Source organism: Pleurodeles waltl, chromosome 6 (genome assembly GCF_031143425.1).
Source record: "Pleurodeles waltl isolate 20211129_DDA chromosome 6, aPleWal1.hap1.20221129, whole genome shotgun sequence".
NCBI lineage: Eukaryota > Metazoa > Chordata > Amphibia > Caudata > Salamandridae > Pleurodeles > Pleurodeles waltl.
The window spans coordinates 855,404,982-855,423,178 of NC_090445.1; the positions used below are offsets into that span (position 1 = coordinate 855,404,982).

General features: G+C 45.1%; 1 protein-coding gene across 1 annotated transcript in view; it reads left to right on the forward strand.

Moving 5' to 3' along the window:
• PPRC1 (PPARG related coactivator 1) overlaps positions 1 to 18,197 on the forward strand; it is a 191,849-nt gene that overhangs the window by 57,383 nt on the left and 116,269 nt on the right. The window contains exon 6 of the mRNA XM_069239597.1: positions 3,209 to 3,262. Within this exon, the coding sequence (XP_069095698.1) occupies positions 3,209 to 3,262 (54 nt within the window). The remainder of the gene's footprint in view (positions 1 to 3,208; positions 3,263 to 18,197) is intronic.

Below are 18,197 nucleotides of genomic sequence, written 5' to 3' on the forward strand. Positions count from 1 at the left end.
CCGCTGTTCTCGGGAGTTTCTTGGTCTTTTTAGAGCAGGGCAGTCCTCTGAGGATTCAGAGGTCGCTGGTCCTGGGGAAAGCGTCGCTGGAGCAGTTTTCTTCCGAAGGGGGGAGACCGGCCGGTAGGGCTGGGGCCAAAGCAGTTGGTGTCTTAGTCTTCTCTGCAGGGTTTTTCAGCTCATCAGTCCTCTTCTTAAGTTGCAGGAATCTGAGTTCCTAGGTTCTGGGGAGTCCCTAAATACTGAATTTAGGGGTGTGTTTAGGTCGGGGAGGGCAGTAGCCAATGGCTACTAGCCCTGAGGGTGGCTACACCCTCTTTGTGCCCCCTCCCAAGGGGAGGGGGTCACATTCCTATCCCTATTGGGGGGGATCCTCCATCTGCAAGATGGAGGATTACTAAAAGTCAGTCACTTCAGTTCAGGTTGCCTTAGGGGCTGTCCTGACTGGCCAGTGACTCCTTGTTTTTCTCATTATCTCCTCCGGTCTTGCCGCCAAAAGTGGGGCCGTGGCCGAAGGGGGCGGGCAACTCCACTAGCTGTAATGCCCTGTGGTGCTGGAACAAAGGGGGTGAGCCTTTGAGGCTCACCGCCAGGTGTTACAGCTCTTGCCTGGGGGAGGTGATAGCATCTCCACCCAGTGCAGGCTTTGTTACTAGCCACAGAGTGACAAAGGCACTCTCCCCATGTGGCCAGCAACATGTCTCGAGTGTGGCAGGCTGCTTAAACCAGTCAGCCTACACAGGTAGTTTGTTAAGGTTTCAGGGGGCACCTCTCAGGTGCCCTCTGGGGTGTATTTCACAATAAAATGTACACTGGCATCAGTGTGCATTTATTGTGCTGAGAAGTTTGATACCAAACTTCCCAGTTTTCAGTGTAGCCATTATGGTGCCGTGGAGTTCGTGTTTGACAGACTCCCAGACATATACTCTTATGGCTACCCTGCACTTACAATGTCTAAGGTTTGGCTTCAACACTGTAGGGGCACAGTGCTCATGCACTGGTGCCCTCACCCATGGTATAGTGCACCCTGCCTTAGGGCTGTAAGGCCTGCTAGAGGGGTGACTTATCTATACTGCATAGGCAGTGTGAGGTTGGCATGGCACCCTGAGGGGAGTGCCATGTCGACTTACTCGTTTTGTCCTCACCAGCACACACAAGCTGGCAAGCAGTGTGTCTGTGCTGAGTGAGGGATCCCCAGGGTGGCATAAGATATGCTGCAGTCCTTAGAGACCTTCCCTGGCATCAGGGGTACAAGTCACAAGGGACCTACCTGGATGCCAGGGTGTGCCAATTGTGTAAACAAAAGTACAGGTTAGGGAAAGAACACTGGTGCTGGGGCCTGGTTAGCAGGCCTCAGCACACTTTCAATTGTAAACATAGCATCAGCAAAGGCAAAAAGTCAGGGGGTAACCATGCCAAGGAGGCATTTCCTTACAGTTCCGGAGTCAACTGACTTGCTCATTTTATCCAGTAGAAATAAATCTCACTCTGTACATCTGTTTGGTACTACACTTGTTCTGAATGGCATGGTTAAGTGTATGCTTGGCTTTTCTTTGCACAAAGACAACTTTACAATTTGGCTGTTTATCCTTGTTAGATATATGTGTACATCCACACAGTTATTGAGACGGCGCCTGCTACTTCTGTTTGAGACTCCTCCAACTACAAGCTATATTTCTTCTCTAGTTCAAATTTGTAGAACCGTTCAATAGTTGATCTGATCCATGCTTCAGCAGGCTTAATGAGTCATGGGCTCAGTGATTGAGGACTTTTATACCTTGACAGCGCGTTGACTTATCGAATAAAGTTTGTCTACGGTTCAAGTCCCCTTACCAGTCTCTTTTGAATTTTGTGGCAGGAATTAGTTATTTGTTTTAATTTATGAAAGCCCAAACCTGTATTTGGTATTCTGATCTGAGGTTCAGTACATAACAACAATGGATATTTTAAAGTTTTTTTTTTTTTTTTTTTTTATAGCATAATTTTACAGCCAAGCAAGCATGTGAAGCTTGCTCCTACATAAAGGTTTACGTTAAGAACAGAATTAAGTTATTCTATGGGGCAAAGGATCAAACCTTAGTCTTAAAACAAAAGCTTCAGTATCTCATAATGTCTGGGATGATGAGTAGGTTGCATCAAATCAATAGTACATGAACTGTTGTAAAGAAAAGTATGCATGCGCTATACTTTGAAGATGTTAAAATAACCATGTACTGATTCTTTCGTTGGGCTTCTCACTTGCTCGGCTGTACATGTTTTATACCACAGCAGACTTTCAGTTAGATGTTTACCTACGATGTGACATTGTAGACTGGTTTCCAATAACAGACTTGCAAATTTCTCATATTGAAATGCAGGTGTACGTTGGGAATTGGTTCCATAAACTTCAGATAATCCCTAGCTGCAACAGCTATTAAACCACAGTACGCCCTCGTTAGTAAATTATGGTGGTAAGGACATCAATAATTGCAACAATGTAATGAATAAAAAATAGGTCTAATTGTATAGCTCTGTCATGTAAAATGGAGTTGCACGTGGCAGCCATCAGCTACATCTGAAATGTGGGTACCCTGGCTGGACTGAGTCAGGTGTGCACTGTAAATAGTATAAAAAAAATAAACATTAAGTGTTTTATTTTTTTTATTTTTTATTTACATACTGACAAATGGTACACTTTTAAACTCTCATGGTAAAGTTGAACTAAGCTGGTAAAACCCAACAGTGAACTGCTGTACCTGTGCTACACTGTCATGATTAAATGAATAAAGGTTGAATAACCACATGCACCTGCGTAATTATTCTAGGTCAGTTATGTTCATGGCCCACGTCTTCGGTTTTAATAGTTGTATTAATTGTAACTACCACATTAGCTAGAAAGTGAGAGTAGCTTCAACCATCTCTTATTCTCTGCAGGTTAAAAAGCCAAAAACAAGTTGAAAAGAACTGGGGCAATAGATTTACGTAGAACACAACTCTTGCTAAACCTCACGCCATCCTTTCCTATGAAACTGTTTTGCAGGTTGCTGAACTTTGTTGCCTATGCTCCTATGATATGATGCAGGCCAGGTCATGATAGCATAATGTTGCTATTATAATAATGTATTGTTGGAAAAATTTAACAGATGACAAAGTACTATAGAATCGAAATGTTAATGTCTAACCACATATGTTCTCAACCAAATTGTTTCACATTTTTATTTGCCTACAGTCATCGAAGCGTCAGATTTAACCAGTTTACTGGAGCAGTTTGAAGAATCTGAAGGTATGTGAAGTTTAGCTTCATCATGGATTGCATGATTACTTTTCTGTTGACCACTTTTTCCTAAAAAAATGGTCTCTTATGTCCCGATCTGTATAGTTTGTTAGATTACTAGACTCACATGGTAGCCACCCCTTATAGATTTGAGTTTAGATGGCAGTGTTTGTGATTACACGGGCTAAAAATGAAATGGCTAGAGTGAGACAGGAATGTTTCTGCAGCCTAAGATATTGTCTCCTGCCCCTCGGTGAGAGTAATGTCCTCATTCAGCAGCAAAATTGACTCTCAGATGAGGTTTGTTTGAGTAACGTGTGATATTGGACGTTATGAATTTCACCTTAATAAAATAAGGCGAGGACTAATTGTATTAAATTCTTAGTGAGACAAACCTTGGCTGCTCGACCTCCAGTTACGTGGTGATACGGTGAATGCCTGATTACCATCTAAATCGAAAATATCTTAGTTGCAGCAGATTGTTTTATGGGCCTCTCTGCCAAAGTGCCGTACAAATGTTTTGTGTTTCCTTGTAGCCACTGAATGTCTAAAATTGTTGTGAGCTGGGGGTCCTTTTGCATGCTTGAATTTGACACTTTGGTTTTAAGGGTGCTCCTTTGGCTAAGATGGCTATTTTTAGGTTGTGCCTAGACCGAGCATGTGCTGTCCCTTTTGAGATTTATCTATTAGTGGGCTTACAGCCCACCCATTGCTAACCATCATTTGGCTTCATTGTCTTTCATATGCCTGCTTCTGTCTTCTGCATGTGACGGCTTGAATTCCTTTTAGTCTGCTGAACAGCCCTACTATGGAGCATGGCCCAAGTACTGCTTGTGTTGTGGGTGCTCCTTTTTTCTTTACCCTTAAACAGTCTTGTGAGGGCATGTGAACCACATCCTTAGTTTTTGCTTTTTTTTTTTTTTAACATTCGAAGTTTATTTAACTTCGAACTGTTTTGTGCATTCAAAGGCAGCATATAGCTTCATGTTTGTGCACTTTGCTGTTAGTTTGATTACTATAACTTTCCATGTACACACCAGAATCCTTAAACCGTTCTTGTGAGTAAAGTTTTTTTTGTCACCTACGTCCTAAGGTTCTCCCACCCCACATTACATGTTTATTATTAGTGTAACTTCCTTTTTATATACATGCCAGATTATCGTTCTACATCCCTCTCTGCCACGCCTCTAACCTTTTAGTCTTGCTGAACAGCAGCCACACTGCTGTACAGCGTGGCCAAAAGACATTGGCATTGCCTTTAACTCTCCCTTAGGCAAAATCTTTTGGCTTTGCCAGTGCTTGCTGGAATGAGTATACACGATTCTATTTTAATCACATATAATTATGTAAATAGGAGCTCTACAGGGCAGATCTAGCACTGTTCAAATAACTGTCCTGTTCACATTCTGGTTTCTGTAATTTTTCCTCTGCCTTCCACTCGCACCCTTACCAGATATACACACTGTGTAGAGCACCCAAGATTGTAACTACGTCTGCTTAAAAACGTTGATGAAAATACCCTGCTAATCCTTGGAACTATGCTTTCCTCCCAAATTGCAACTCATTCTCAGGATGGTCATGGAAGTTCAAAACCTGTAGAATGTAGGTAATACTCCTCTCCAAACTCTTGACACCCAACAATTGTGATGTCCACTCAGTTCATGGTACAGAGATGGCATTTTGTCCGCACCTGGGGTGGTGTGCTAGAGAACGCAGGACTTTGCGTTCTGTGATCAGTTACCCTGACCCCAGTGGGTGAGATCACATCAACTTTTGGGATCAAGACCTCTGCTTTAACACTCAGCCGTGGAGAGGAACTGAAAAAACATTTATTCAGACTACCCGTTTTTTTTTTACCCTGCTGTCCAAAGCTTCTAAATGTATTCTGCCGTGTATGCTTCCATTAGGTAATATAACTGTAAAGTGTCAATCATTAAAGGACGTGGAAAAGTTAACCAAGGAAGCCTATTTGCTCTGTGAATGAGGAATGGCAACTAATGTAATCTGCTCTTTGTAGAAATAAAACGTTTGTCTCTTTAAAGAGTCCGTGGTCTTGGTTATGGATCAAGGATGCTACAAACAATATAATGATCAAAATATCTGTATATTAAACCATTTCTAGTTTCTATTTTTAAAGCATTTTTAAGGCAGTAAATGGAGGCTCATGGGGCTTTTGATTAATGCTTTGGAGCCTAAACTTCTTTTTTTTTTTTTTTTTTACTTCGCTCATGATTAATGGGAGCTTTTGCAACTTTTATTCATTTTTTCCCCTGGCAAACGTTGAGCATTTGTTTACTTGTAAGCTACCGCATTTCATAGCTTAAAGGAGAGGAGCTTTTTGAAGGACCACTGTATGTGGCACTGAGTGCAATCATTTTGCGCACTACCGGAGGGTGCTAGTAATGTCTGGCTTTAAAAAAACAAATTAAAAAACAAAAAACAAAAAAACTTTCCCAGTGAATGACTGAGTATAAGGAAATGCCTCCTTGGCATGGTTACCCCCTGACTTTTTGCCTTTGCTGATGCTATGTTTTGAATTGAAAGTGTGCTGAGGCCTGCTAACCAGGCCCCAGCACAGTGTTCTTTCCCTAACCTGTACTTTTGATTCCACAATTGGCACACCCTGGCATCCAGGTAAGTCCCTTGTAACTGGTACCCCTGGTACCAAGGGCCCTGATGCCAGGGAAGGTCTCTAAGGGCTGCAGCATATCTTATGCCACCCTGGGGACCCCTCACTCAGCACAGACACACTGCTTGCCAGCTTGTGTGTGCTGGTGAGGTCAAAACGAGTAAGTCGACATGGCACTCCCCTCATTGTGCCATGCCAACCTCATACTGCCTATGCAGTATAGATAAGTCACCCCTCTAGTAGGCCTTACAGCCCTAAGGCAGGGGGCACTATACCATAGGTGAGGGCACCAGTACATGAGTACTGTGCCCCTACAGTGTCTAAGCCAAACCTTGTACATTGTAAGTACAGGGTAGCCATAAGAGTATATGGTCTGGGAGTCTGTCAAACACGGACTCCACAGCACCATAATGGCTACACTGAAAACTGGGAAGTTTGGTATCAAACTTCTCAGCACAATAAATGCACACTGATGCCAGTGTACATTTTATTGTAAAATACACCCCAGAGGGCACCTTAGAGGCGTCCCCTGAAACCTTAACCGACTATCTGTGTAGGCTGACTAGTTCCAGCAGCCTGCCCCAACCGAGACATGTTGCTGGCCCCATGGGGAGAGTGCCTTTGTCACTCTGTGGCCAGTAACAAAGCCTGCACTGGGTGGAGATGCTAACACCTCCCCCAGGCAGGAGCTGTCACACCTGGCGGTGAGCCTCAAAGGCTCACCCCTTTGTGCCAGCACCACAGGACACTCCAGCTAGTAGAGTTGCCCGCCCCCTCCGGCCACGGCCCCCACTTTTGGCGGCAAGGCCAGAGGAAATAATGAGAATAACAAGGAGGAGTCACTGGTCAGTCAGGACAGCCCCTAAGGTGTCCTGAGCTGAGGTGACTCTAACTTTTAGAAATCCTCCATCTTGCAGATGGAGGATTCGCCAATAGGATTAGGGATGTGACCCCCTCCCCTTGGGAGGAGGCACAAAGAGGGTGTACCCACCCTCAGGGCTAGTAGCCATTGGCTACTATCCCCCCAGACCTAAACACGCCCTTAAATTTAGTATTTAAGGGCTTCCCTGAACCTAAAGATTTAGATTCCTGAAACCTACAAGAAGAAGAAGACTGCTGAGCTGAAAAACCCCTGCAGAGGAAGAACAGAAGACACCAACTGCTTTGGCCCCAGTCCTACCGGCCTGTCTCCTGCCTTCCAAAGAACCCTGCTCCAGCGACGCTTTCCAAAGGACCAGCGACCTCTGAATCCTCAGAGGACTGCCCTGCTTCAAGCAAAACAAGGAACTCCTGAGGACAGCGGCCCTGCTCCAAAAGAACTGCAACTTTGTTTCAAGGAGCAGACTTAAAGACCCCTGCAACTCCCCGCAAGAAGCGTGAGACTTGCAACACTGCACCCGGCGACCCCGACTCGACTGGTGGAGAACCAACCCCTCAGGGAGGACCCTCCGGCGACTCCGAGACCGTGAGTAACCAAAGTTGTCCCCCCTGAGCCCCCACAGCGACGCCTGCAGAGGGAATCCCGAGGCCCCCCCCTGACCGCGACTGCCTGAACTCCCTTTCCCGACGGCTGGAAAAGACCCTGCACCCGCAGCCACCAGCACCTAAAGGAACGGAACTCCTGTGCAGGAGTGACCCCCAGGAGGCCCTCTCCCTTGCCCAGGTGGTGGCTACCCCGAGGAGCTCCCCCCCCCCTTGCCTGCCCCGCTGAAGAGATCCCTTGATCTCATTGAAATCTACAGAGAACCCGACGCTTGTTTGCCCACTGCACCCGGCCGCCCCTGCGCTGCTGAGGGTGTACTTTCTGTGTGGACTTGTGTCCCCCCCGGTGCCCTACAAAACCCCCCTGGTCTGCCCTTCGAAGACGCGGGTACTTACCTGCTGGCAGACCGGAACCGGGGCACCCCCTTCTCTCCATTGAAGCCTATGCGTTTTGGGCACCTCTTTGACCTCTACACCTGACCGGCCCTGAGCTGCTGGTGTGGTAACTTTGGGGTTGCGCTGAACCCCCAACGGTGGGCTACCTTGGACCCAAACCTGAGACTTGTAAGTGATTTACTTACCTGACAAAACTAACAAAAACTTACCTCCCCCAGGAACTGTGAAAATTGCACTAAGTGTCCACTTTTAAAACCGCTTATTGTGTTTTATGTAAAAAGTATACATGCTAATGTAATGATTCAAAGTTCCTAAAGTACTTACCTGCAATACCTTTCAAATGAGATATTACATGTAGAATTTGAACCTGTGGTTCTTAAAATAAACTAAGAAAATATATTTTTCTATAACAAAACCTATTGGCTGGATTTGTCTCTTGAGTGTGTGTGTTCCTCATTTATTGCCTGTGTGTATGTACAACAAATGCTTAACACTACTCCTTTGATAAGCCTACTGCTCGACCACACTACCACAAAATAGAGCATTAGTATTATCTCTCTTTGCCACTATCTTACCTCTAAGGGGAACCCTTGGACTCTGTGCATACTATTCCTTACTTTGAAATAGTGCATACAGAGCCAACTTCCTACACTGAGCTAATTAGGAGAACAGCCTTACCTAGGTTCCACTGTCAGTCGTTTTTTAACCCAACTGACTTTCGGAAAAGTCCTGCCTAGCCTTTTACCTTTTTAACTTCTCCAGTTCAGTAAATTTCAGCCTTTCAGGCAATCGTCTTCCTAGTTAAAAGACATCTAGTTGGATCCAGTCCTTTGCATCGATTTCAGAAAGGACTCTTCGCATTAAGTGCCTTTTAATAGACCAATAGCGAGAACGGTTAATTCCCTGTCATTAGATGTGCCATTTCTGATGTATCCATGCCTCTCTCCCTCTCATTTACTCCTTTTTCATCAACATGCACCACTTTATTAAATACACTAACAATTGGGGATCCAGTGTGTTGACTTTTTTAACCAAGGGGTAAATGCACATTTGAGCATGTAAGCTTTGTAGAATGCCTCCGGTAAAGCAGCAAAAGTCCACTGACATTTTGTGAATTGTCTGTCTAATTCTCAAGTGATAAGATTTGAGGAAAAGTGTATTCCCTTTACACAAGATATGCTATGGTAAGATGCATTTTTTAGCCCCACAGTCCCTTTGCATGCCACCTCTTCTCTCACCTTGGACCCTACGGTGCAAGTGAAACTGTAGTTCATGATCCACCTGAAGCTGGATTGTCATATTACCGTTTTTATGATGTCTCCATTTGTCTCAGTATGTCAACTTTTATTCTGTTTACTACAAAACTGAACACTGCATGTTTGTCTGATCCACCCATTGCCAAACAAATGGAGGGTGCCAGCTTGCAGTGCTTAACTGTATATTCAAGAGTAGGCGCAAAGATTTAATTTTGCAGGTGGGCCAGGTATTCAAGTATAGGGCATATTAGATGCAGTAGTCACATTTGGGCTTAAATGATTCTCTTCCTAGGGCTAAACCTCTTGTAGATGTAGTAGGGGTGTCTAGCTGATACCCTCGTTTTTACAGTAATAAACCTGTCATAAGCATGAACCTTTTTTAGCCCTTCAAATCAAATGCATTGTCAGTGGTAGGACACCACTACCATGTGCGATGGTTAAACAGTTCTTTTTTTACCAACCATTGCTTTACTTCTAGCTTTTTACTGCCTTTACTAATTGGTAATCACCAGATTACTTTTTCAAATGTCCGTAATTAAAGTTCCAGAAGTAATTTCTTAAAACATCACTTGACGTGTTGTAGAGTCCCAGTAGGACTGTTACTACTGATGTGTATACCACAGTCCTTGTGTAAATAGCACCTACTGTAAACAGTCTTCACCACACCAGCCTATTCATCATGGGCCTTGTGACTGGGTACCACATGATTCGAAGCATGTGTACAATTTGTGTTTAGGAGAGGACCTCCTTGTTTATGCTTGCAATTCCTTCATCTAATCTCTTCCACCTTCGTAAAGTTTGAGTTGTGGATGAAAGAATGACTTGGTTGAATGGCTTTCCTCTTTGGAAAAAAGTATTTTATAGCTGTAAAACGCATCTGTGCCTTTGATAGCTGTAAACCTAAAATACCTTTTTAAGGAGAGACCTCATTTAGGTTTTTCAGAGCCATGGTTCAGGTTCTGGTCTACGAGGGTATCATTTTGGTGTGCTTCAAAAGGGGAGCTCTAAATCCAGATTAGTTACAATTGATGCTTACCTAGATTGCTGTTTTGCAATTGTGGCTCTTGTTTGGCGTATTATCAGTTGAAAATCCTCTTACTCTTCCACAAAGCTTTACACAGGAATACTCCAGAATGTCTCTAACTTCATCCTCAAACTAAATTGAAACTTCTTTCCTATATGTGAGTCTTCTATTTTCCTATTCTCTGCTCTTTTTTGGCATACGTTTCATGCTTTGAGGTGACTAGTTACCCAGCCTCAGTTATTCCAGCAGTCTCCTACCACTTGTAAATTGATTGAGGAAGTATTCACCAAAGCCTTTGACTAAGTGACACGGCAGTGCTTTTCAACCAGAATAGCCTCTATTAAACATTATAAAATTACTATCCTAATTAGTCTTGCCCCAAAACTAGTCAAGCTGAAATGATGAGCACATCTTTCCAATAAGGGATTTTTGCAACCTCTGATCTATTTAGCTGAGCGTTTGTTATAAATAAAAGTAGTCTCGCCATGTAGACGTATTTCGGTTTTCAGCGGTCCCTTGTATGGAGTGATTTTATTTTTCCTGTCTGTAATCTCGTTTTTTGATCGTCAGCCCAACTCACTTGAGCGTTTACCTGAGCCATTGTGCAGCTATAAATGTCACTTTTCTTCATTGTGTAACTGTGCACCAACCATAAGATGGACTGCTTATGGTGCAGGTATTCCATATGATGGAGCAACATCACCAGCAGCAACTAAGTCACCTGTTTTTTTTTTGGTTTTTAAATTTTGTTTAGTGGCAGTGTAGTTTAGAGAACATCAGAGTGCTTTCATGAAGAATGCAGCCATTCTAACAGTCTGTATTGGTGAGTTTAGCTGACATTTTTGTGCAGTTTGAAGCACTTTCTTCCCATAATGTGCTGGAAATATACATTTGTTAGACGTGGTTAGGAAGTCTGATGACTGCTAATAGTTCGCACGAAGTTGCCTGCAGTTGGAGTTTGGTCTGGATGCATCAAATTGTCCCAGTTTCATACAAGGTATATTTGACATGTTGAATATTCAGCTTTTTTTGTGTGAGGTTGGGTGGGGGGGCAGGCATACGTGCATGGTTGAGGGCATTTCTTAGATTGTGTGTGTATGTATATATATATATATATGTGTGTGTGTGTGTATATATATATATATATGTGTGTATATATATATATGTATATATATATGTATATATATATGTATATGTATATGTATATGTATATATATATATATATATAATGTTCGATGGCATGTGTAGCTGCAGATACACATGCTGTGCACATCCCGCCATCTGGTGTTGGGCTCGGAGTGTTACAAGTTGTTTTTCTTCGAAGAAGTCATTTTTCGAGTCACGAGACCGAGGGACTCCTCCCATTTCGACTCCATTGTGCATGGGCGTCGACTCCATCTTAGATTGTTTTTTTCCGCCATCTGGTTCGGACGTGTTCCTTTTCGCTCCGTGTTTCGGGTCGGAAAGTTAGTCTCGGAAAAATCTTCGGTATTGTTTGCGTTCGGTATCGGGTTAGTTACAACAGATCGACACCGAATTAAGAAGAGCTCCGGTGGCCCTTCGGGTTTTTTTTCCATCCCCGTCGGGGCCTGGTCGGCCCGGCCACGTGTCTCTTCAAGGCTGATGGAACGGACCCCATTCCGCTTCTGTCCAAAATGCCATAACAAGTATCCATATACAGATCAACATCTGGTCTGTAACTTGTGTTTGTCACCAGAACACAAGGAGGATACTTGTGAGGCCTGTCGAGCGTTTCGGTCCAGGAAGACACTCAGGGACTGAAGAGCAAGAAGACTGCAAATGGCGTCGGCGCCGACAGGACAAGAGCGTTTCGAGGAGGAGGAAGAAACATTCTCCACCCAGGATTCGGACTCTGAGGAGATCGATCCCGAGGAAACGCCGAAAACCGTGAGTAAGACGTCGAAACCAAGAACTCACGAGAAAAGCGCTAAAGCCCAGGGGACGCCAACAGGCCATGGCTTAACCCGAAAAATAGGTGACCGTTCATCGGCACCGAAAAAGGGCGAGCTGGTGTCGAAGTCATCCGACTCCGGTCGAGATACCGGCACACAGCAATCTCGCGCCTGAGATAGTGGCTCAGAGAAGATTCGGCACCGAAACGGGTCGGCACCGAGAGAGCACGACGCTGAAAGTAAAGAAGGTTTCGTCGGAGCCAAAAAGGTTTCGGTACCGAAATATCCGGCCTCGGAACCGAAAACAAGTTCCTACACTGAGGAACAAGGACTGTCCACACAAATGAAGACACATAGATTTGGACAGGAATTAGAGACAATAGAGCCAGATCACACACAGACGGCTCTTTATTCAAAAAGATACAGGGAAGATCAGCACTCTTCCTCCAGTCAAAATGAAACGCAAGCTTGCCTTCCAAGACAAGGACAAACAGCCACACGCAAAGGTGGCTAAACAAGTAACACCGCCACCATCCCCATCACTCTCCGCAACCATCACCGGTAGCCACTCCACCAATGATGCAATCCCCAACTCATACAGGAATGAGTCAAGATGACCCTGACGCATGGGACCTTTATGACGCACCAGTGTCAGATAATAGTCCAGAATGCTATCCAGCTAAACCATCGCCACCAGAGGAGGATAGTACAGGCTACGCACAGGTGGTGTCAAGAGCAGCGGCATTTCATAATGTCAGCCTTCATTCAGAGCCCATTGAAGACGACTTTCTTTTTAATACACTTTCGTCCACACACAGCGAATATCAGTCTTCCTATGCCACCCCGAATGCTAAAACACTCCAAGTGTTTGAGGAGCCTGTTAAAGGGAGAGCCATTACTCCAAGAGTAGATAAAAAATATAAACCGCCACCAACAGACCCAGTGTACATTACACAACAGCTAACACCAGACTCTGTTGTAGTGGGAGCAGCGCGCAAAAGAGCCAACTCTCATACTTCAGGAGATGCACCACCTCCAGATAAAAAAAGTCAAATTCGATGCTGCAGGCAAAAGGTTGGCGGCACAGGCAGCAAACCAGTGGCGTATTGAAAATTCGCAAGCTTTGCTAGCCAGATATGATAGGGCCCATTGGGATGAGATGCAACACTTTATTGAACATATACCCAAGGAGTTCCAAAAAAGAGCGCAGCAAGTAGTAGAAGGACAGGGTATCTCCAATAATCAGATTCGGTCAGCAATGGATGCTGCAGACACAGCTGCTAGAACTGTCAACACAGCAGTAACAATAAGGAGACATGCATGGCTGCGTACATCAGGATTTAAACCAGAGATACAGCAAGCTGTGCTGAATATGCCATTCAACGGACAGCAGTTGTTTGGGCCGGAGGTGGACACTGCGATCGAAAAACTTAGACACGGCCAAAGCCATGGGCGCACTCTACTCCCCACAGAGCAGAGGCACATTTCGAAAGAGACAATTTCGAGGGGGGTTTCGAGGGCAAACCACAGAAGCCACAACCTCACAAACAAAGCCCACTTACCAGAGCCAGTATCAGCGGGGAGGTTTTCGGGGACAATATAGAGGGGGACAATTTCAAAGGAATAGGTGAAAGTTCCAAAGTCCCAAAACTCCTCCAAACAAGCAGTGACTTCAAGGTCACAAATCCCCAACACATAACACCTGTGGGGGGAGAGACTAACCAAGTTTTACAAACATTGGGAGGAAATAACAAGACACACTTGGGTCTTAGCAATTATCCAGCATGGTTATTGCATAGAATTTCTCAAATTCCCTCCAAACATCCCACTGAAAACACACAATATGTCAAAACAACATATAGATCTTCTAGGACTAGAAGTTCAGGCATTGCTACAGAAAGAAGCAATAGAGTTGGTACCAAAACAACAAATAAACACAGGAGTTTACTCCCTGTACTTTCTGATACCCAAAAAAGACAAGAGTATGAGACCTATACTAGATCTCAGAACATTAAATACCTACATCAAATCAGATCACGTTCACATGGTTACATTACAAGACGTAATCCCACTGCTCAAACAACAAGACTACATGACAACACTAGACCTAAAGGATGCATATTTCCATATACCAATACATCCTTCACACAGAAAGTACCTAAGGTTTGTATTCCAAGGGATACATTACCAATTCCAAGAGCTTTTACAAAATGCCTAGCAGTAGTAGCTGCACATATCAGAAGGCAGCAAATACATGTGTTCCCGTACCTAGACGATTGGTTAATCAAAACCAACACGCTAAGACTGTGTTCACAACACACAAAATATGTCATAGAAATCCTCCACAAACTAGGTTTCTCAATCAACTACACAGTCACACCTTCTGCCGTGTCAAACACAGCAATACTTAGGAGCAACAATCAACACAGCAAAAGGGATTGCCACTCCAAGTCCACAAAGAGTTCACACATTTCACAATGTAATACAGAGCATGTATCCAAAACAAAAGATGCAAGTCAAACTGATGATGAAACTACTAGGCATGATGTCTTCATGCATAGCCATTGTCCCAAACGCAAGGTTGCACATGCAGCCCTTACAACAGTGCCTAGCATCACAATGGTCACAAGCTCAGGGTCAGCTTCTAGATCTGGTGTTGATAGACCGCCAAACATACATCTCGCTTCAATGGTGGAAAAGTATAAATTTAAACCAAGGGCGGCCTTTCCAAGACCCAGTGCCACAATACGTAATAACAGATGCTTCCATGATAGGGTGGGGAGCACACCTCAATCAACACAGCATCCAAGGACAATGGGACATACAGCAAAAACAGTTTCACATAAATCACTTAGAACTGTTAGCGGTATTTCTAGCGCTCAAAGCATTTCAACCCATAATAAGCCACAAACACATTCTTGTCAAAACAGACAACATGACAACAATGTATTCCCTAAACAAACAGGGAGGCACACACTCGACACAGTTGTGTCTCCTAACACAGAAAATATGGCATTGGGCGATTCACAACCACATTCGCCTAATAGCACAATTTATTCCAGGAATTCAGAACCAGTTAGCAGACAATATCTCTCGGGATCACCAACAGATCCACGAATGGGAGATTCACCCCCAAATACTAAACACTTACTTCCAAATGTGGGGAACACCACAAATCTATTTGCAACAAAGGAAAACTCAAAATGCCAAAACTTCGCATCCAGGTACCCACAAGATCAGTCTCGGGGCAATGCGTTATGGATGAGCTGGTCAGGGATATTTGCTTACGCTTTTCCACCTCTCCCACTCCTTCCATATCTAGTAAACAAATTGAGTCAAAACAAACTCAAACTCATACTAATAGCACCGACATGGGCAAGACAACCTTGGTACACAACACTACTAGACCTCTCAGTAGTACCTCATGTCAAACTACCAAACAGACCAGATCTGTTAACACAACACAAACAGATCAGACATCCAAATCCAGCATCGCTGAATCTAGCAATTTGGCTCCAGAAATCCTAGAATTCGGACACTTAGACCTCACACAAGAACGTATGGAGGTCATAAGACAAGCTAGGAAACCTACCACTAGACCATGGGTACTCACAAACTTTTTCTCGGGGGCCAAAATTGCAGTATGGTTTGCGGCCGAGGGCCGCACTGAAGTGACAGCGGGGGGCGGGGCTTAGAGGGGGAACAACCACCCCACCCCCTTTTTCAAAACAATGCTAAACAATGCCATCTGCACACAGCGCCATCTGCTCCCACCCCTACCCCAGTAACACACACAGTGCCATCTGCACACAGCGCCATCTGCCCCCACCCCTAGCCCAGTAACACACACTGCGCCATCTGCACACAGCGCCATCTGCTCTCACCCCTACCCCAGTAACACACACTGCGCCATCTGCACACAGCGCCATCTGCTCCCACCCCTACCCAGTAACACACACAGCGCCATCTGCACACAGCGCCATCTGCTCCCACCCCTACCCCAGTAACACACACAGCGCCATCTGCTCTCACCCCTACCCCAGTAAAACACACAGCGCCATCTGCTCTCTCCCCTACCCAGTAACACACACAGCGCCATCTGCACACAGCGCCATCTGCTCCCACCCCAGTAACACACACAGGGCCATCTGCTCTCACCCCTACCCCAGTAACACACACTGCGCCATCTGCACACAGCGCCATCTGCTCCCACCCCAGTAACACACACAGCACCATCTGCTCTCACCCCTACCCCAGTAACACACACTGCACCATCTGCACACAGCGCCATCTGCTCCCACCCCTACCCCAGTAACACACACAGCGCCATCTGCACACAGCGCCATCTGCTCCCACCCCACCCCAATAACACACACAGCGCCATCTGCACCCAGCGCCATCTTCTCCCACCCCTACCCCAGTAACACACACTGCGCCATCTGCTCTCACCCCTACCCCAGTAACACACACTGCGCCATCTGCACACAGCGCCATCTGCTCTCACCCCACCCCAGTAACACACACACACCGCACACACAGCGCCATCTGCTCCCACCCCTACCCCAGTAACACACACAGCGCCATCTGCTCTCACCCCTACCCCAGTAACACACTGCGCCATCTGCACACAGCGCCATCTGATCTCACCCCACCCCAGTAACACACACACACAGCGCAATCTGCTCTCATGCCTACCCGAGTAACACACACTACATTAAAAACAAATAAATAACCAAAGAGCCTTACCTGACTCAAAGCACTGTGAAGATGCCACAAATGTGGAACAGCAGGCGGGCAGCAGACGTGGAGCCGGTGACAGGAAGCAGACGACCAAAGCCCCGTAAAAGTTAGCTGCAAGCGCTGACTTTTATGGGGCTTTGGCTTCCAGGATCGTCAGGGCAACGCCATAAACAATGGCCGCCGTATGTAAACATAGAGGAGGGCCGCGGGAGCATGCTCCCACGGCCCTCTTCTATGTTTACATACTGCTGCCATTATGATATGGCGTTTGGCGTAGGTCTCGCGGGCCGCCAAGCTAGGTCTGTGGGGCCGCTGGCGGCCCGCGGGCCGTACTTTGAGTACCGTTGCACTAGACACTGCTATGCAAATAAGTGGAAAAGATTTGTTTATTACTGCCATAATAATCAAATTCAACCCTTACATGCATCTGCCAAAGATATAGTAGGATACTTACTACAATTGCAAAAGTCAAAGCTAGCTTTCTCTTCAATAAAGATACATCTTACCGCAATTTCAGCCTACCTGCTAATTACGCACTCAACTTCATTATTTAGGATACCAGTTATAAAAGCATTTATGGAAGGCCTAAAGAGAATTATACCACCACGAACACCACCAGTTCCTTCATGGAACCTCAACATTGTCTTAACACGACTCATGGGTCCACCTTTTGAGCCCATGCACTCTTGTGAAATGCAATACTTAACATGGAAAGTTGCATTTTTGATTGCCATCACATCTCTAAGAAGAGGGAGTGAAATTCAAGCATTTACCATACAAGAACCATTTATTCAAATACACAAGCATAAAGTAGTTCTACGGACAAATCCCAAAATGTTACCTAAAGTGATCTCACCGTTCCACTTGAATCAAACGGTAGAATTACCAGTGTTCTTCCCACAGCCAGATTCTGTAGCTGAAAGAGCACTGCATACATTAGACATCAAAAGAGCGCTAATGTACTACATTGACATAACAAAACTAATTCGAAAAACAAAACAACTATTTATTGCTTTCCAAAAACCTCATACAGGGAATCCAATTTCTAAACAAGGCATTGCTAGATGGATAGTTAAGTGTATTCAAACCTGCTATCTTAAAGCAAAGAGAGAGCTGCTGTAAGGAAATGCCTCCTTGGCATGGTTGCCCCCTGACTTTTTGCCTTTGCTGATGCTATGTTTACAATTGAAAGTGTGCTGAGGCCTGCTAACCAGGCCCCAGCACCAGTGTTCTTTCCCTAACCTGTACTTTTGTATCCACAATTGGCAGACCCTGGCATCCAGATAAGTCCCTTGTAACTGGTACTTCTAGTACCAAGGGCCCTGATGCCAAGGAAGGTCTCTAAGGGCTGCAGCATGTCTTATGCCACCCTGGAGACCTCTCACTCAGCACAGACACACTGCTTGCCAGCTTGTGTGTGCTAGTGGGGACAAAACGAGTAAGTCGACATGGCACTCCCCTCAGGGTGCCATGCCAGCCTCTCACTGCCTATGCAGTATAGGTA